Genomic DNA, 21,217 nt, shown 5'->3' on the forward strand with positions numbered 1-21,217 from the left:
ACATTACTTTTTTTTAAAAACAGTTTTGTAACTGTTTCTAGCATTCATAACATGGTTTCGTGTCAGTAGCTTCCTGGCTGCAGGGCAAAACATTGTAATGAATCACTGCTATGGAAGCAAACAAAAGCAACAAAGCATTGCTTGCTATTTGGAACTAAATACTTGTTAATTGTAAAATTTATTCACCACTGAATACTTAATTTTGACAGATAAATACCACTGTATTAACTGTATTGAAATATTTTATTTTGAAAACCGCCTTTCTTAATTGAGGTGGTTTGAATTTCCCTCTGTGAAATTTCCAAAAGGTAATTTCGAGATGTGCACTTTCAAAATCTTGACATTATTTGTATGAGGTTCACAGAGTCAAACATCCAGGTTGCTCAAAAAGTAAAAACAAAACAAACAAAAAAACACCTGCGTGGGGCGAACTCCCTTTAATTAAACTGAACACAGTTTGTATTGACTGATTTAATCAACGGCTGTTTTATGCCCACACAACACATTTTACAAAATGTTAAAAACATTTTACGGCCAATCTGTTAGTGTTGTAGCCTATAGTTAAAATGCCATGAAGGTCATTCATTCTTAGTGTGGCACATTGATAAGACCATATTGACGCAATATAAACAAATATATTTTTTTCAGTTTAAGGCCCTTAGAACTTGACTATTAGTGTCGTTTAATATTATAAAAATAACAGTGTCGTACTGTCGCATCATTCAGTTCTCCAAAATGCTTTGCTGAGCTCAGTGCACTGTCTGAAGTCAATGCACGTCCCCAGTGTAGGTCTACTGCGCGCTCTCGTAACCATGTCGCCATTTTGATTCGAAAAATATGACTGAGTTTTTCCTGCTTTGCATGCTAAACTTAGCCCCGCGTTTGAATTACTTTGTGCGTGAGTACGAATCATACACTTTATATCTGAAATAACAGGTATTGCTATTAATGTCAAGTAGCCGTTAATGTTAGGGAACCGTTTATTTGACAGACTTTAAAGCCACATTTGACTAACGTTAGCCAAGTTGAGCTAGCTAACAGTAGCCTGTGCTGTCGCAGACTGACCCCTTCTTCAAAACAAATCACTATTCGCTCACAGGCAAATGTCTGTTAGCTAACACAGCTAGCTAATAGTTAGCTGGATAGCTAGTGACTTAGTAGCTGGCTGCTTGACGAAAAACTCGACTAGCAGTCTAATACAGACGGAAGGAATAGCAGCGGACTTTCAATCAAAGGTAAGTTTTGGACGGAAAGATCGTCATGAGTTTGAACAACTAGCTAGCGTTAACTGCTGCTCCATCGACAAAGTTGAACCCAAGTTGGAGAGCTATTTAACTTGGCTAACTCGGCTCAGTACACGTTAACTATTAGTAGCCGTTTAGCTTACGTGCTAATCAGAGGAAAGGAGGAACTAACGTTAGCGAAACAGTTTGCTAAGTTAGCTAAGTTATTGTCTTTAAATCACCAAGTAACGGTGATGACGAAACTAATGTTGGTTAATCGGCCAACTTTGTCGAAGAAATCTGTTAAACTGTTAGATTACTTAACTCTAGTTAACGTAAAATAGTCGATAAATTACGTTCAACATATGTAGCTGGTGCCATCGAGACTAACGTAACTTGTTATCCCACTGATATGTTCCTTATAACACTGCAGGCCTTTTAATATCGTTAATGTCTAGTAACAAACAAGCTAGACGGTAGTAAAGTTGTGTTTTCGGTGCAGCCATTCGGAATAGGCTGAGGCCAACAGCAACGAAGCCTTGCTGAGTTTCTGAAATCAACTAACACGACACAGAGATCAGTTTGTTTGCACCTGAATTCCAGATGAATAAAAAAAGAGGGACCTCGTGTTTAAATGACTACAGTGAGTAGTGAACATTTACCGTAAGATCTGCAATCACTGTAAAGCAAATCTACGTTGTTTTTATTTGTATTATTCGGTAGTGGTATCTCTACTGGAGTTGAAGTAAACAGAAATCTGAGCTCCTACCGCAAGTCAGTTGATGTGCACTCCATGCCAAGGCTACTGCAGCTCAGTTTACATTTCTTTAGCAACCTACCAGTGTGTCTCTTATTGTTAATCAGGCTTTACAAATAGGGGACCCCCGTATATATCAAAATAACATAAACGAATGATGAAGATACATCATTTTATTGTTATTGGTTTAACTAGCACTATAAAATGCATGTGTCATCAGCTATCACATGCCAGGTGCCCATCTCAAGTTATCGAAGTCTGATGCATGGCTTATCTTTGACAGTCAACAAACCCAAAGGTAGTCAATATTGTGAATGGAAGAGACCCAGGAACTCTTTACATTGTGATGGAGTGATATAAAGCACAAGTAGTCACTTGTTTTATTTTCAAAGAACTATTTCAATGTTTTGGGAGTGTCACCTTTGTATCAAACATGAGATATAGTTGTGTTTACACCTTTATACAACTTCAGTGCAGCCAGTGAGTAGCGACAGGCTGAGTAAAATTGTAGCTTTTGTTTGACTTCTGAAGTGCCCCATTTTAGATTGTTTGATCATTTGGTAGTGCATGTCACTATGTCACTATCTAGCACAGTGTGATAGACATTACGTCGCCACCAGTTGCATTTTTCTTTACATTCAGCAAGTATAGGGGAGTTTATGTAAAAGTGTAGGTGGAATTTCCTTGTGCTTGATTTTACGGCTTTTTAACTTGCCTAAGTACAGACGATTGTTGGCTCACAACATCCACACGTATGCCCTTTGTATGTGCCATTGTTCCTCTTTTCATCGTCTGTTATATGTGCCAGTAGACTGTTTTTGTTGAGGTTGCCTCTGGTGGGTTCTATTTTGGATGTAAAGTCAAGCATTTGCTTTCCTGCTCAGTGTCCACAGGGAGCGTTCAGCGGGTTATTATTGCACTTGTGTACTCTGTAAATGTATGCCAGATGGACGCTGCTGCATGTGCAGGGAAGGGTCCTTGTCAGGAAAAAAGGAAAAGAAAAAGGAGGAAGCACTTTGATTTCCCCCTTCAGTTTTACTTCCATGATTAACAGTTGATAGCATGTTGCTCAGAGAGACACGTTAGCTTTGACCAAACCAGTAGATGTAATTGCATTTTGTCACTGCTCATGTGTTAGGTTGTCAAGATTAGCCGCCACGGTAACCACAAGAGGAAAAACAAACTAAACATGCTTGCGTAGTCACAAAAAGGTGAAATACTTGTTTGTCATCATTTAAGATGCATTCTCCAGTTACCATCATCTGATAGTAGGCACTTAAAAGCCTCTGTTGTGGTGCTGATGAGACATGAAAAGTAGATCCTGACCAAATCTTTTTCAGCAGCTGTCTGAGTATAGAGTGATGAGCATGCACACGACTTCCTTGTAGTTCTCAACAACAAGTAACCTGCCTGGTTTTGTTGGGTGTAAGCCTGGGAACTAGCTAAAATATTTCATCATAATTTCCAGTGTTTAACATTGATATAACATAATCTATTATGTAATTAAAGTAAACTTTATGTCAACATCCGACGTAGCAGTAATATGTGATATGGGCCTATTGACTCTAGCCTAATGCATTTTCATAAAACAGAAGAAATCCACAAAATAAGTAGTGTAAAATCGGAGGGATGCACTTTCCTCGTCAGTTTGTCTTGTAGGGAATCCTCACTACAAGTAAACATTCCCATTGTGTTGAGTTAAGTTAAACCTAAAAGACAACATCCCATTTATAATGTGTGGGCACTTTGATGTTCCCAAGTGTCATGTTAAATTACGTTAAAGCTTTTAAACATCTTCTGTGTCTTATTGAAACTGAAATATTAAAATCCACGACAGAGTAATTATGATTTTTGATTTAACCATTAACATAAATAATTGTAGATGTGTTATACATTGTTTTATTCATATTATTCCATACTCTGTCCTGACATATCTGGTATCTTTGTTTTTCTACATTTGGGAAAAGACTTTGCAGGTTTGAACAAAACCAGTGTGCTCAGTCACAATTTTATAATAATTGATCCACCAAAGCAGATGTAACGTTAGACAGGCTAATACTGGGGATGTCTCACAAATCTTGCCTCAGACCCATGCATTGAGTTCATGACAGTGCCTTTTAAAATGTATGTTTTAATTAAGTTTCTGTTTATTGCTCTTAAGTAATACAGCTGTGAAGAGAAGGCTTACATGAGTGAAGTTATTTAAATATGTTTGACAGCTGAAAAACATCCTGTGATGTGCCTGTTGGGGTCCCGTAGGACCAAGAGTTAGATATCATTTGAATTGTTTTCATCTTTTGAACAAATAACTAAAAGCATGTTTAGTGCTACAGTGTAAGTGCTTAGAGATATATTTAAAAAATGATAATTCCAAGCAAGGATTGTTGAGATGTAGTCTGAAGCTTTTATGTTCATAAAACTAGAATCTACTTTCTGTAAATTTGACTTGATATTCAGGTTTGTTGCCCTTATTCCAGAAAGACAATATTCCTATTAAGCTGTCTATATGGCCAATGAAAATTAATATTTAACTAATATTCCTGTTAATGTGCAGCTGTGCATACACTGCTTAACGTGCCCCAACTCTGCTAAAGCAAAATGGAGTCGCTTGTGCTGTTTTGCTTCTTTGCATCAAAATAGGATTTTTTCAAAGTTTTCCATTGTTGACAGACTTGTTGGACGGTGCAAACACAGCCTCCCTCTTTAATTCCTTCAAGGTTAGAGTTGTGATATTTGTGCATATCCAAAGACCTGTTGATATGCAAGTCTTTCATAATGTTTAAAAGTAGGTGTGTTTCTCCCTCCGACCACAAATATGGCCTTTTCTTTTGGGCATGCATCTCTACCCCAGCCTTGCAAACTGTTAGTTAGTTTGTTTTGTGTACAACGCACAGAGCTGACTGTAAACAGGCAAGATGCTGTGTGTTGCAAACTGTAACCCTAAAACATATATTCTAAAACCTGAATAATACCAACATAATCCACATGTCTTAATTTGAAAATGCTACATTTGGATTGCTATTTGCTATTTACATGACCTATATAAAATTCAGAATATAGTCATATTGGGAATAATATAGAGATATTAGTGTGCATGTAAACGTAGTGTCTGTCATTAGCTGTTAGTTGGAATGGCATTAAGTTCATAAATAACAATGAGACTCTTTACCAACAGAATTGTCTTCATGTTAGAAGTGGTAAACATCTCACTGGACTATCCTAATAATCTTACTACTAAAGTTACAAATAACAGGTAAATCAACGTTTTACTCTGCATGGGATTTCTTATCATTCCAGCCAGTTAGCTTTGAGATTTTAAATTGAAAAGAGTGGAGTGCAGAAATGTGAACGAGGACAAAGTGGAGTATTTCAAAAGACATGTAGAAACAATATGTATTGTTGGCACCCATGCAGAGCTATGTCACCAACTTGCAAAACTTCATCAGTCTTAATGTATACGTTCACATACAGTATTTGTACGGATCTAAAATACTGTCTAAACTGTATGTTAACACAGTGTCATTTCTTCTAAAATCTTGTTTCACAGTTGATAAATAATCTCCACTGTTTTTCCTGTCGTGCAGGTTATGGTGAGCCTCTCAGCGTCTCATCTCCTAAACAGGCCTGCGTTTTAAGAGGAGACCCATGCTGATAAATGCCAGGCCTCGCCACACTCTCTGTCGTCTGCACAAACACAAATGCCTGCCTGCCCGTGGGGGAGGTCTGATTAAAGATATCCACATTTCATCCACTGGTACGTGTGAGCATTCCACTGTGTTGCATTTTTTACATTTACATGGACCACAATAGTGCAACTGTTGTTATTGTAAATAATGTAGTATTTCCATTGATCTGGGGACATGTCAATCAATCAATCAATCAATTTTATTTATAAAGCCCAATATCACAAATCACAATTTGCCTCACAGGGCTTTACAGCATACAACATCCCTCTGTCCTTTGGACCCTCGCAGCGGATAAGGAAAAACTCCCCAAAAAAAACCCTTTAACGGGGGAAAAAAATGGTAGTAACCTCAGGAAGAGCAACTGAGGAGGGATCCCTCTTCCAGGACGGACAGACGTGCAATAGATGTCGTGCAGAACAGATCAGCATAATAAATTAACAGTAATCCGTATGAGAGAGAGAGAGAGAGAGAGAGAAAACAGGAGAAATATGATCTCGTTTCTTAGTTCCTGTTCATGCTGATAATATTCAATTCCAAATCAACATTTAAATTTTATACAGCTGAACCTAATGATTGACTGAAGATATCACCTTCACATTATGTCACAGCATCAGTGTTACCCTGCTGTACTTGACTTCAGACTCAATCTTTCTGTCAATTTCATAATGACCTTTGTGGACATCCAACAGTAGAGAATGTGTTGTTGTTCCTGTTGCAAACCTATGAAAACTTTGAATACTCAGTCTTAAATTTATCATTTATCATATTATTAGGAAATGCAGTTTATAAGAACATTTACGATTAATCTCCTCCCATCCACTACGATGCCGAGATCCTTGCCTGACTCTATTGACTTTCAGAGGCTGTAGCAGACTGAGTTTTGAAGCCTTGTGAAAACCTAAGGAATCCATTGGTACCCACCATGTCATGCTAGATTGTCGGGAGAGGGGTTAAATAACGCTCCAAAGTTAGGCTAAAATTTGAGGAGGCATGGCCATTTTCACAGGAATCCCTTGACCACTCACCTCAAGATATCTGAATAAAATGCCTTCTGTAGGTCCCCACAAGTATCCCCCTTTACAGACATGCCCACTGTATGATAGTACCATGCATTATTTTTGCCTGTTGTATATGAATATGTCTGCACACTGGGGTGTGTAAACAGTATTGAAATTGTGTAAGACTGGAAAGTTGAGCTTCTTGTGGATTCACAGAGCCCATTTTTATTCATGTGTGATTATGTTAGCACCATAGTGGCCGTTTCACTGTAGTGAGACCATTTTTTAAATGGACATGTACACTGTATAAAATGACCTATTGTGACCTTTAGGATAATTACAGCCTCATAAAACTTGACAACTACAAACTAGAGGCCTCTGGGATTTAGATGATAAATGACTTTTATATTGACAATAAGGGGGTTTCTCAGCAGTTTCCCTAACAGAAATACTCACCATCCAGTCGCCGAAAAATGCAATGTTATAGTAATCCCCAAATGTCAAAAAGTTTTGGATACCAAATCACAGATGGCATCAACTGAAAATATGCTGCAATAACTTAGAAGACATAATTGATCATGGGAATTGACATCATATACTCACATCATAATGTTCTAAGCCCCTATATACTATATATATATACTATAAGCCTAATCAAAACACTGTTAATTACATATTCATGAAGAGAAAAACTTAAACACAGTGCTTTGAAATAATCTTTAGGTTCCCAGCTTTCAGATGATGTATATTACTTTTATGTGGCCTATAGGCCTGCTGTTGACCTGCCATATGTCGTGAAGGTCTTATGTTCCCCCTAAAAAAGACAAAAGAGGGTCTGTGGTATGCAGAGATGTAGTGGAAGAGGTTAAGTAAATACAACAATGTTGTAGGCCTTGTAAACATTGTCTATGATATAAAAGGACATACTGCAAGTGATAGTGCTGTCTTGTTGTTTCAGCTATTATTGGTTTAATCCTCAGGCTTACATCTTTGTTTACATCCATTTCTCTCCCCTGCTTCCTTCCCCACCTATGCATCCACTCTTCCCTTCCCTTCCCTTTCCTACCCCTTGCTTGTATTGTTCTCGCTACTGCTGGGCCTCTGTATTCCCTGATCTTCCTCCATCCCTGTGTTTTTGTCCTTTACTTTCCTTCCCTTCTCGCTTTGCTTTCCTATGGCCCAGGGCTGTGTCCCCCGTCCCAGCGGCCACCATGTTTTGGAAGTTCGACCTGCACACCACCTCCCACATCGACCAGCTGCTGGACAGGGAGGACGTGACGCTGAGAGAGCTGATGGAGGAGGATGACGTCCTGCAGGAATGCAAGGCCCAAAACCGTCGGCTGCTCCTCTTCCTCTCCCAGGACCACTGCATGCAGGAGCTGGTCAGCCTCATCACCACAGAGCCTCCCGCCGACCTGGAGGAGAGGAGCCGGTTTAAGTGAGTCTTCAGTGATACAGAATATCATGACGGGGACAGGGAAAAATATACCCTATCTAGTATCAGTGCAACCATTATCAACTGCTATAATGACATGGTACAAGTTATATTGTATCTTACTGTTATCCATTTTATCAGATGGCCTGAATGCAAAAAATGCACTAGTCTCTAAAATGAGCATAGAAAACTACAAAAACTTCCTATAAACTTTAAGCCAGTTGATTAAATGCTGCAAAGTTAGGTCCTTATTGAGTTTGGTTCAAGGTCCTTTTCCAAGAGTCTGAACTCTTCAGTGTCAGTTTTGTCCAGGAAATTTTAGCTGGACCGCAGAATGCGAAGCCAATCAAGTAAACGTGAAAATCTGTTGTTGAGTTAGAGAGTAAGTTAGTTACACCATTGGTCGAATGATTGATGATGAAAGTGTTGGTGTTTCCCCATTGGTCGTTGCTCTTTTGAAATGAAGAGGCGCTGAGAGAGCAGTGATGACACAGACTTCCTGTTTATTTTGTCCCTCAGTGGAAACAAAGCTTTTACTTAAATTTTACAGATAAAAAACAATAAATTGTGAAAACAAATTAGTATTTGAAGTCCACTGTGTGATCTATCCTGGCTTCATATGAGTAAAGGAAAAGTTCACTAGTTGCTAGGCTAATCTATGCAATGAGAAATGTCATAGGCTTATGCTAATAATATTAGCTATTGTATTTGTGTGGAAAATGTGTCCAGTAAAGGGTGATTGTTTTGTGGGTGAACATTGTGAGTTATAATGGAGCTGAATTTGATACTTTTGTTTAAGGTTGTTGCTGTCAAGCCATGTTTTATGTGTGTTTTAGGTGTGTTTGTTGAGTCCTGTTTAGGGTTGGGACTAGTTAGGATTTTAACGATTCCAATTCCTTACCGATTCCTCTTACTGATTCCTACATTATATTCATTATACTTGCTATACTTAAACAAGTATATAATAAACACAAATGCAATCATACAAATACAAAAACTGTATTCTTACTGCTGCACAGTACAATTAGATGAAAATACACATTTGTGTGTGGTGTGTATTTCAGATTTAGAGCTTGTATCATCTCCCTGAGAACATATAACAGCAAAAAGTGATTCTCTGATTTCTATAGTAACACTATTACCTCAAATTAACCACAGCAATGTAATAAAAAATACTTATATGCATTCATGCTTCGGCACTGTTGTTTACGTGACAACACCTGAAAAGAACACACACACACATTGGCTGTTTGTTTCTACCTCTCCCCTCGCTGGAAGTCTCGGACCTCCCGCCGCCTGCCTCCGCCTTGATTAAACGCTGAAAATAAAATAAAAGAGGGAGACAGGTTTTTCCTGTTTTATTTTATTTTGTTATATTTCTCGCTGGAAGCCTTGTACCTCCCACCGCCCGCTCCCGTCTCAAACACGGAGGTCTTTCTCTCCGTGGAGCACCCACGGTGCACGCCCGGCCTGTTAAATAGCCTGTAACCAGAAATATGCGACCCGTGCCGCACTCTAATGGAAATGCATGTGACGGGTGTTTTTTTTTACAATCTAGGAACTGTTTGCAGGAACCGTTACTCCAAATGTGATGGAACCGGTTCCGGAGCCAGAACTTTGGACCCGGTTCCAAAAAAGAAACGGATCCGGATCCCAACCCTAGTCCTGTTACATACAGTCGGTGGGGCTAGGCTGAGAGCAAAACTCTGTGACTGAGTGAATGCTACCACCTTTTTAGGTTGTTGCAGCTAGTATAATTCATTTGAATTAACATGCATTCAAATCATGTATTATCATTATGTACCTTTGATTTAAATGAGGAATTACAAAAATAAATTGCAATTGAAGTGTAGCTAGTGGTTGTGTTCTTTGTTGCATCATATTGTCCCCTTTTAGACACATCAAGGCTCAGATAATCTCAAACATTTCAGAAATGCCACTTTAAAGTCATTAATTGCACCAAGACTGTTTTTCATGATCATTCTGTTCTTTTTTCGTAAGGTTCCCCAACATTGCTTGTGAGCTCCTGACATCAGATGTGTCCATTATAAATGATAAGCTGGGCGGAGAGGAGTCTCTCCTTGAAGTGCTTTATCACTTTCTGGAACAGGACCCGCCCCTCAACCCACTACTGGCCAGCTTCTTCAGCAAAACCATCGGCAACCTCATTGCCAGGAAAACCGAACAGGTATGTTGAAAATGTTCATGGCTTGAGCCATGGTTTCTAGATTAAAGCATGTGAAAAAGCAATCAAAGCGCTGTCACTCCATGTACTGGTTAGCAAAATAGACATACAATACTAAACAGAGGTGTGGTATTGTGGAAAACAAAGACGTTAGGGATTGCTCATTCAGATTCACCCAGCCTGCTGCTGCTGTGTGAAACCTAAGGTATTGAGCACTTTTTGTTTTCCAGGTGATTACCTTCCTAAAGAAAAAGGAAGGCTTCATTGGTCTGGTGCTGAAACATATTGATGCCTCTGCCATGATGGACCTGCTGCTTCGCCTCATCAGTTGTGTGGAGCCCGCCCCTTTGAGGCAGGAAGTCCTGCATGTAAGCTCTCTTAATAACGTTGCTGTGTACTTCCCATAAGTGAATACTAGCCTTTAAAGTGTTTAGCATCATTTCTGGCTTTTTTTCCCCAAGTGGCTGAATGAAGAGAAGTTGGTACAAAGACTCACAGAGCTCATCCATACTGGCAAAGATGAGGAGGTGAGTGTCAGGTCTGCTGGGAGTTCACTGTCACTATGTTGTCATGATGCTCTCTTTGGCACATGGAGAAGCTATTATGTATACAAGCATTAACATAACTTTAAAAGAGTCATCTGTTAATCAGGATTTTCAAATTCAATGACTTACGTTTCAGAGACAATCAAATGCATCCCAAACGCTTTGTGACATCATCCGCCTTAGTCGAGACCAGGCCAATCAGATGCAGGAGAATATGGAGGCCGACCCACTATTGGCTGTACTAGAGTCGTAAGTTGACAACGGCTTTTGATGAAAGTTTTCAGAGAATAAGTCAATCTCACCTTTGTCCAGTTGCCTGTGGTATTTGAAGTGAGTGAGTATTGAAAAACCTGGCTGTATCAATTAGACACAACATTTAAATAAAGGCACCAGATTGGCTTAAATTGATGAAGAAGACAGTCAGACCTTTTTCCCATCTCATGTTAGTTAATGGTGTCACATGCTGTAATTGGCAGGTTGTGGTAAGATGTGTGCTCTTACATGTCCACACAAGCAGGGATTGTAAACATACTGAAACACTCCTGTGTGGTTGTTGACTCCAGATTTGAAAATTCCCCAATCTAGAGTGGAGAGATCTTTAAAAGGTTGTTGTGTGCACAAGGATTTGCTGGCAGAGCCTGTTTGACAACATTTCAGATTTTTGTGCTAGTTTGAGTTTGTGCCCTACATAAATAGCGTCCTTGGTGTACAGCATCTCACCTATTAGTGTTATCATTATCTAGTTTGTTTGTTAAATTTACTACTGCAATAATGTTTGTCTTTCAGGCAGGAGAGTGTAGCGGGGCTCCTCAAGAACATGTTTGAGGGTGAGAGGAGTGAGGCCTCAATTGTTAATGGAACTCAAGTGCTACTTACCTTACTGGAGACCAGGAGGTCTGGGTGAGTCAAAGTGTTTTTTGTCAAGTTTTTAAATTATTATTGTGGGAGATTAGTTAGTCTGGTCCTCCGGGGTGTTTTGAGCAATAAATCCTCATGGTATATTTGTATTGTATTTACTCCTACAAGGAATTGGGAAAGTAGAGGAAATGCTTCCCTTTGCTTACTTTGAAAATAATACTGACTCAGTAACAAAAAGATCATTTTCATAGTTTCAAGTCTTTAGGCCTAATGTTATTGTTTGCTTGTGTCTCCCAGGTTGGAAGGACTGATGGATCTGTATTCTCAGGGTTATGAAAGGTCTTACACTGTCAACAGCAGTATTTTAAATGCCATTGAGCCCCATTTAAAGGACTTCCAGCAGCTTCTTCTGGATCCCCCCAAGGTAAAGCCACTGAGCAGTGCCAAGTCATGAGGCAAAATAAATTCTAAACATAAACACTAGGCATGTGGCAAAACCAGAAATTTAGTCAGTACCAATATCAGTTAAATTCCAGAATTCTTGATACCCGACTTGTTACCATAGTAAAACAAAACAACAAATTCCTACGACCCAATCACAGCCGTGACGATATCACAGTACAACATCACTCCCTCTCGTGTGATGTTGCTTTTATACAACATTCAGCAGTTAAATAAGCAAGGCTGATTAAGAAATGTTGAAAAATGAGGACAAAATAGATAATTTAAGCATTTTATTTGTCTTCCACCAACAAAAATATTTCCCTCAGGACTCCGCTGTCACCGTTGCTATGTAACGCAGACATGGTGCGCCAGGCACTTACTCTTTATACACATTTATCTGCACGTTTCCATTAATTGTGCAGCCGGTGAAATAAGTTTCTGGTGACTGCATGGTGGACTGTCGCTTCACAGGCACAGCCGACTCTGCCTTCTGATCTGACAGTATGTTGCTTTTCTCCAAGTCATTGAGCTCCACTGATGAAACACTGACAAACCTGGATGTGTGCTCAGATGGATTCAGCTTCTCCTCTCCCTCATCTTCCTCTGATGACCATTCATAGTTCAATTCAAAACTTATTTTAGGAAATAAATCCATATTTTTGGCTGTTTGACAGTGGATGAATTAATTAGCCTACAACGCAACTGCTGACCTAACTGACACTAACTGTCAGTTTTGATTTGATTGTTGATTGCAATCAGCTGTGAGGCGGAGTGATACATACACAGTGAAATAACCGTGATGTTGTACTCCAATATCGTCATGGTTTTACTGTCTCTCGACCAATCAGATTGCAGGGCCGGAACTAACTGTTGTATAAACTTCAACATACACTCCTTTTATTGTTAATCATTGATGATCTGCCTTGGACTCAAAGTACAAGTCTGTGTAGGTTCATGACTTTGATATATTAATACATAGCCTATGTTACATTATCATACTTATCCTCTATTATGTTGTTCAGCACTTGTACGTGTAGATGTGACTGGTGGTCTTCGTCTGACGCTATTTGTCCCGCCCCTCTCTCACTGGGAGTGGACAGCTGGGTAAAAAGTGACAGTGACGAGTGAGCGTTTCATCCGAAGTTGAACATTTGTCAACTGTCTGCCACCAGGAAAAAAATGCCAAACATGAAGCCCTCAGGGTAGAATAGGCGCGCAGTGCCTCGTCATGCTACTGGTGTTTGTTGCATAGTGTAGGTGCGTGGCGCTCCCATTCGATAGAATAAGCAAAGTACGCAGGCCTCAGGAAGAAACACTTCTCTTTTCGATGAATCAAGTCAGCGCTGTCCTTGTCGCTGCACTTGTTGCTGTCTTCCATGTGTTGTTGCACTGATGTGCTTGTAGGCATTCTTCATCTTCCTTTGGCATTTAATGGCAATCTAGAGCTCTTGCAGGTACTTTCAGTGCTGGAGAAAAACAATTGCCATCACTTTTTCAGAATTTTTGGTGGTACTGAAGTATCGGTTCTCATGACATCCCTAATAAGCACTTAGGAATTGTTTGTTATATGACCAGTATTTGATGGGTTTTGTAAAAGAGATCATAGTTAATCCCATCTTTTGTTATAGTATATATTTTTTAAGTCGACAGCTGGCGCCTGTAGGTAGCACACTTTAGCCTTATCTTTGAAAATACTGTTGTAGCTGATGGTGAATTGGAAGTACACATTTTTATTGTCAACAGCCATGTTTTCCCCTCTGTGGTCCAGTTATAGCATTAAAACTCCAGCCTCTTAAGTGTCAGTATTGAAACAACTCTGCTTTTCTCATTGCCTCTGCAGAAAAGTGCAATATTGACGACCGTTGGCGTTCTAGAGCAGCCACTGGGGAACGCCCGCCTTCATGTGGCCAGGCTGGTGGCCGCCCTGCTGCAGACCAGTGCCCCCAGTATCTGCCAGGAGCTCTGCAATCTTACCACCATGGACCTACTACTGGTGAGGCTGAGTCTGGCTTGACTCTGCACATTGAAACTGTGTAGCTCCTTTTTAATTACACACATAGTGAGTATGATGCGTCAGAGCCCTCATACGTTGTTCAAAGGTGTTTTAGAGTGAAGGTTGGTCATGAGTCACAGAGGCACTGATTACCTTATCACACCACCTGACCAAAGGGCAGTGGGTGTGGCTTATTTGGAGCAGGCTCATATAAAACCCTCATGCTTGGTGTGTAGTTCAGCAGACATGGTATTCAAATCCTCCACTGCTGCTCTCGTTAAACAGTACAGAGGCACTGGAGAAGTCATTTCTGGGCCTGATAGTACTACCATGACTTTTTAAAATAACCATGATAGAAGAAAACAGAGCCACGTGGTGTTGCAGTAACTGAATAAAATGTTAAAAAAAAATTTATGTACTGTTGGTACATCTTGACAGCTGCATGCCATTAAGGGAGGGCTCCACTTAATTTAGTGCTGCCTACAGCTGTTCTGTCCTCTGTCGCTGACTTTGCGTGACATCTCTCTCTCTGAATAGGATCTGTTCTTCAAATACTCCTGGAATAACTTTTTGCACTTCCAAGTGGAGTTGTGTGTGGCGGCTATCCTGAACCATCCTTCCTCAGAGGAGCGGCCCAGCCCAGGCCTCCAGAACCACGATGGGAAGCCTGCAGCCTCCAACCCTGAGGCTCAGGGGGAGGCAGCGGAGACAGGCAGGACCAGCGACCCACAGACCTCCATCCACAATGCCCTTGTGGCACATGTAGGTGGCTTAAGCAGCTGTCCTAAACTTGCCAGAACGTTCCCTGCTTTTTTATAATTTACAACTATTTCCATTTACATTCTGTGTTTCTGTTGAACCCTCAGCTCTTCCAGAAGTGTCATCTGGTACAGAGGATCCTTGACGCATGGGAGGAGAATGATAAAATACAGTAAGCATCCCTTGACAGCCACGGCATAGCAATGTACTCAAACGCATTTGCATCAAAATAGAAAGTTTTCCTCCATCACATCTTACCTCTGCAGCTGCTGCTTTATGCATGTCCTACTCAGTATTTATTGTAGTACGTGTAAAACTTAAAATTGAATTTTTGTGTTTTTATTTATGTCAAGTCTGTCACTGAAGTAAAGAGAATCATAGTAGTATCAAAATAAGCCCTTTTTACACGGAGATTGTACTATGGTCCCTGCTTTATTCCGGAACCAAATGACAGCGGCATCATTCCGCTCCTGTGTGTGATTTTAGACTGCATGCCGGCATTGCGGAATCAGAAGAGGTGTGACAGGCGTGTAACACAACTGCGTTGGATCCAGTATGACATATAACACATGCATCGGCAGCGCTTTTTAAACAATAACAAAGGCATAACATGGCAATAATAATCATTTACCATCTGTCTCATATGGCAGCTAATCTCATCCTCTGCTCAGAGGGTAAGGAGCTCCAGGACCTCATTGTTTTCCTAATGTGTAGACATTATGGCCGCAATTCTTCCTCTTTGTGTTCTACCAGCTATTTTTTATATCTCCCAAAGTGGGTCACGTGCATAACGCGTTGTTAAAACGTCACACCTGTGCCGCCCATGATCCTATCCTGCTGGCTGTCCCATTTGTACAGACATCATTTTGGCGCTGTTACCACCTTTGTTTCTGGCTCAGAGGCGAGACAACTCTGTCCCCCCAGTTTCGCGATCATACCTTACATACAGAATGGCGAGGTGGCATAATAGCACGATTTTCCTGCCTTGAACAGGCAGTGTAAAATGGGCTATAGGTAACTGTTTCTAATCAGAATCTTTTGAATACCTTAGCTGTAGGATCCCTGGCTAGAAGTCAGCAAACGGTGTACAGTGACATTGGTGCATTGCAGATTAGTTATGATAATGTTATGTTAAGTGCAGTTGTGGCATTGAAGTGAAGTTACTTAATGCCAGTTGAAGGTCATTGTAAGTGTGTATTTGTGAATTTCAGGAGTGAGGGCGGCACCAGGAGAGGCAACATGGGCCATCTGACCAGAATTGCCAACATGGTTGTCCAGAACCTGGAGAAAGGACCAGTACAGGCCCAGCTCACTGACCTCATCAAAGGTAATCACATATTGCAGTTGGCCTGATGCCAGATCAGTTACTGTTTTAATGGAAAAGGCAAAGAAAAATAATCTCCCTGTTTTTGCAGAGCTGCCAGAAGACTGCAGAGGTCGCTGGGAGAGCTTTGTGGACGAGACCCTGAGAGAGACTAACAGGAGGAACACAGTCGAGCTGGTAAGACATCACTCAGTAGCACTCCAGTCCTTCTGTGTGGAAAGCTCTCTTTTAACTTCCTCGCATTTCCTCTTCTTCTCTCCCAGTGTGAGGTCGCTGTGTTCAGAGCAGCCAGCTTATCAGGACAGGAGTGAGCAGCCCAGAACAGTGTCAAAGCAGTCTTTATCCAGCTTCTCAGCTAATTTGTCTTTTCAAATTTGTCATTTAATAAATCTAAGAATGTAAGAAACACAAGTCAGAAGTGTTGTTTTACTCAACAACAATAGTGGCCATGATTATACTTTGCAGATTTATTCCCTCAGTGAGGTAGACAGCAGTCATATCTGGTGATACATTTATACAGGAGAAGGGTACCGAACTAGGCATGTTTCCAAATTGCAGAAGGGCATTTGCATTGCAGAAAATGTATTTTAAAGTTGAAAGTAGTTTGGTATTCAAAAAGACTGTAAGTCTGTAGCCCTTAAGGTAAAACCATGGTTTAGTAAGACAAAGGCTCTGTTATACTGTAGGATGACCGAGGATCTGATCATGGTGTTGTAGTTTTCCACAATTTCATTGTCAATGTCCTTTAAACATGAGTTTTATGTTACGGCATCAACACTGATATGTATTTTCTCTACACTCGGTTTTCACAAGTTAATTTTTTTTTTAAGCATTTGTCATTAACATGATGTTTAAATGTGTCAAGTAAGGCCACAGGGAGTCTGTAATGTTCTGCTGGACCAAACCTCTGCACTGTGTCCTTGCAGGTAAGCACCCACAACATGCACTCGTCCAGCGAAGACGACGACATGGAGAGCCCCTTCCCCAACGACCTGTCTCTCCAGCAGGTAGGATAGACGCCACCATGGAAACAAAGTGACACTTCACACCACTGTTAACCACAATAATGAAGAAATATCCATCTCTAGAAACCTCTTCTGTATGTAATAATATGACCTTAAAAAGTGTCCTTTGACTTTCCAGGCCTTCTCTGACTATCAGATCCAACAGATGACTGCTAACTTTGTGGATCAGTTTGGCTTCAATGACGAGGAGTTCAGCGAGCATGATGAAAATATCAAGTACGTAGTGAAAGTCTTCCACAGCTTGTTGTCCTTTAAAGGAGCAATAAGCGAAGTTCATCATTTCTAGATTGAAGGAATTAAAAAATTGCTATGTGAAGAACTAGAGGTGTAATTTCATCTGGAGTATAGCATGACCTCACACAACCTCTCTCTGTGTTGATCTCCAGCCCCTTGTTTACAAGCCGGTCCGGCTGCGCGTTCATGTACATTCATGTGAATCCCCCCCCCCCCCCCCCCCCCTCGGAGCCCTTGGCCCTCCCTCCCTATAAAAGGCTACAGCCAGTGAGCAATGGCAGCGCGTATTTTCGAAGTGAAATGACGGAGTCAAATGTCTGTTTTAATTAGTGTTACAGTAACATTAGGCACATGTCGCTATGTCGATTCAATTAAATTTAATGTTACAATCGTAGCATGGGGTAATGTCTGGAGCTTGAGTTATTAGCGGCTCTGTCCCAGCAATGGGTCAGGCGTTACAGTTGTGTTAATTGTGTTAAGTGAGTAGCCCGGCAGCCCAGCTAACATTTGCAATTAGCATTGTAAAATGTAGCCCGGCGGGCAGCCTGGCGGGCAGCCTGGCAGGCTGTGTTTAGTTATTTCCCTGCCTACTTCAATGATGATGGTACCTGTAATAAATGTAATATATTTGCTGAGATGGAGGTGAGGCTGAGTGACTAGAAGAGCTGGTAGAAGTGCTCCATAGCTGTAAGTTACTCCAGTAGCCGTAGTAGCTCTAGTGCTAACTCCAGGAGCTAACGCTAACGTCCCTACTTTGCGTGAGCAGGAGCCATGAGCCACGGGCTCACGGAGAAGAGTAGGAACGTTAGCGTGGCAGCCGACTAGTGCTAACGCTAGCAGGAAAGCAGGGAAATAGCTAAACACAGCAGAGACTGAGAGTGAGTGAAAGACATCGCTAACTGCTAAACTAAGCCAAACGGCTGTTTAGGTTTAGGCTGTTTAGGTTTATTTCCTCGCCCCTGTAGCGAGTGAATCTGCCTGTAGTGAAACCGGGGCTAACCGGTGCTTCTTCCTCAGGCTCCACTTCACTCAGCTGCCAGCACAGCCAGTTAGCCTCCGCTAGCCTCCCAGCTAGAGGGGGCTAACCGGTACTTCCTCCTCAGGCTCCACTTCACTCAGCTGCCAGCACAGCCAGTTAGCCTCTGCTAGCTTCCCAGCTAACATTAGCCCCGGCTCTCCGTTTGGATCCAACCGGAGCACCGAGCCCTGATTTGTTATTCAGGTTAATGTGGGAAGAAGCAGCGGGTATATCGGGCAGCTGAGTGAAGTAGAGCTTGCGGAAGAAACACCGGGACTGTCTGGATGTAATAGTCCGTGGAGATGCTGCGGTGCTCTGCTGCACAGACGAGGTGAGTGGGGTGGGGGGTGGAGAGCAGAGGTAGAGGGAGGAGTGGCTCATGACACACTTTGTTTTGGTCTACAGGCAGTGCACAACAGCAAACCTAGCGGTGAAATGATTTTGCTTTTTGCCCCTTTTAAAGCCACAGTGTGTAGGAATTTCTCCCATCTAACATTGAAATCATATATTGTATTCAAACAGATGGCGCACTCTAGCGCCTCACTGTTTCAAACACGTATTGCAACAACTGTAGCCGCTGTGTACCAAAAAGCTATGATAACACTGATGAAACCATGTCATCCAATACTACATGGAGTATTCATTCAGGCTTCTACACAGACACACGCGACGCGAGTTGACAAACCCCCTCCTCACCATGCTGGCTGTGTTTACAACGTAGGACTGTTGGGGCGGATGTAACTTGAAACAAACCAATCACGTCTTGTCCTTTGACAACTGACAAGTGGCTCAACCTTACACACCTCATCCCTCTCCTCGCATTACTGCGCCGCTAACAACTGTTAGGGGCCAGTGGCACTACTGCCGCATAACAAAGTCCCACTCTTTGGGTTGCCTTTCCCAGGTGGAGAGAGCTGCTGAAGGAGAAAGGTAATACAATCACAGGCTAGCGCTAACAGCTAACAGCGGCGCAGTGATGCAAGGGGAGGGATGAGGCTGTTAGTGACTGGCCGCTAACAGCGGCTAACAGCCAACAGCGGCACTGGCCTGTGATTGCATTACCATTCTCCCTCAGCAGCTCTCTCTACCTGGGAAAGGCTACCCTGATGTGGGCCTTCGTTTTTTTAATTCGCCGGTCACGCTGCCTTTTCTATTCCCTTTTGTGCTTTCTTGGCGACAAGGATTCCGTCTCCCATGATGCTGCATATGCATGATCCTGCATTATGCTCAAAGAGTGGGACTTTGTTTCAAATTTGCCAGGGTAGTAGCGAAGCGTCTCTTGCTCCTCTCCTTCGGCTCCTCAGTCACACAGTGCTGGCCTGGCTCTCAACGAAAACGCCGAAGGCGGTGCTGTATGTCCCTTGCTGGCGGGTGTATTCTCAAGATGGCGAAACGTAATGGAACCCCACAGACGACTTACCCGCACAATGTACAAACAAATCCGAAATTCTCCTTTTACGAGAATAAGTCAGATTATTGGTGGAGGTAATAGTACACCAGTGATGACATATTTATTAATGCAGACATCAATTTTTGCCAATAAACAACTGAAAATGTTACACAATGTCCCTTTAAGGAAAACGAAACAAGGTTTGCAACTCTGCATTGAACAACTCGGTGTCTTAACCTATCAAGTCAACACAGCACCATCCCTCTGCATCAGAGATTAGTGACAGATTAGAGCCTCTGTACCTCTGACAGCTGTGTTGTGTTGAGAGGTTGTCCGTCCCAATCATCTCAGGAAGGTCTTGGTGGACTTTCTTCAAATTTGGCACAAACGTCCACTTGGACTCAAGATTGAACTGATTAGCATTTGGTAGTCAATGGTCACTGTGACCCCACAAAACACGTTTTGGGCCATAACAGAGAATTCATACACTAATTAGGACCAAATTTGACAATGGGATAAAATGATGATGTGATGACACCTTATATCTAAAAGGTCAAAGGTCAACTTCACAGTGACATCATAATGTTTTGCAAGAAACACCTTCCTGACCATTATTTAATGCCATATCTCAGGAACAAAAGTGGAGACATTTGGTCAGATACTGAATTGGTGACACTAATCTTGAGTGTCCACCTTGAAACTGTGCTGATTGTGTAGATTTTTTGTGCTACTGGGAAAAGGTGTGTGTGAAGCACCTATGTTTAAGAAATTGTAGCCTCTTTGCAGCAACCTCCACTTTGTGTAGTCCACCACAAGCTCATTGGGTTCTATTGATATTTAGCTTCAGGTGAAACTCCCCATCAGCCCTCTGTACTCTTCTGTCAGGGTGTCCGCGGGGTCTTAAAAAGTATTAAAAGTTGATAAATCAAATGTTGGAAAATTAAGGCCCTTAAAAAGTATTAAAAAGTCTTAATCGCGATTTTATGAAGTATTAAATTTTCTTGGCATTCAAGCTTTGACAAAAAGTAATTTATTTTCCTCCTTGCGACTATTACAAACAACGATGTGTAGGTAGACACACTCGGACTGCCACTCGGGGTGGGGGCTGAGCGAAAAAAAAGTCCAAAAAAGTTAATAACTTAAAAATTATGGCGAAAGCGTCATTTCTTGCAACCCTAGAATTAAGATGAAAATATTCACAAATGAAAAAGCACTTCTGGTTGCTGATAAGTAGTGTTTAACTTTTCATTTAACATTAAAAATTAAAACCCTCGGCGCACACTGCAGTGCAAGCAGACAGATGCGCGACTCAGAGCAGCATGTGTCACTGACACCAGACTTAG

The 21,217-nt window shown here is 41.5% G+C and overlaps 1 protein-coding gene across 4 annotated transcripts in view; it reads left to right on the forward strand.

Moving 5' to 3' along the window:
• Positions 1–799: 799 nt before the first annotated feature.
• ppp6r2a (protein phosphatase 6, regulatory subunit 2a) overlaps positions 800–21,217 on the forward strand; it is a 32,425-nt gene continuing 12,007 nt past the window's right edge. For 2 of the 4 annotated variants that reach the window (XM_078164995.1, XM_033614748.2), the window contains exons 1-16: positions 800–1,235; positions 5,565–5,734; positions 7,848–8,102; positions 10,101–10,287; positions 10,515–10,652; positions 10,746–10,811; positions 10,966–11,078; positions 11,616–11,729; positions 11,985–12,111; positions 13,972–14,124; positions 14,662–14,886; positions 14,991–15,055; positions 16,095–16,210; positions 16,299–16,384; positions 17,134–17,214; positions 17,351–17,448. In XM_078164995.1, the coding sequence (XP_078021121.1) occupies positions 7,876–8,102; positions 10,101–10,287; positions 10,515–10,652; positions 10,746–10,811; positions 10,966–11,078; positions 11,616–11,729; positions 11,985–12,111; positions 13,972–14,124; positions 14,662–14,886; positions 14,991–15,055; positions 16,095–16,210; positions 16,299–16,384; positions 17,134–17,214; positions 17,351–17,448 (1,796 nt within the window). In that variant the 5' untranslated portion in view covers positions 800–1,235; positions 5,565–5,734; positions 7,848–7,875. The remainder of the gene's footprint in view (positions 1,236–5,564; positions 5,735–7,847; positions 8,103–10,100; positions 10,288–10,514; positions 10,653–10,745; positions 10,812–10,965; positions 11,079–11,615; positions 11,730–11,984; positions 12,112–13,971; positions 14,125–14,661; positions 14,887–14,990; positions 15,056–16,094; positions 16,211–16,298; positions 16,385–17,133; positions 17,215–17,350; positions 17,449–21,217) is intronic. The other 2 variants (XM_078164997.1, XM_078164998.1) reach the window with 1 other exon arrangement.

Source organism: Epinephelus lanceolatus, chromosome 23 (assembly GCF_041903045.1).
Source record: "Epinephelus lanceolatus isolate andai-2023 chromosome 23, ASM4190304v1, whole genome shotgun sequence".
In the NCBI taxonomy this organism is placed as follows: Eukaryota; Metazoa; Chordata; class Actinopteri; order Perciformes; family Serranidae; genus Epinephelus; species Epinephelus lanceolatus.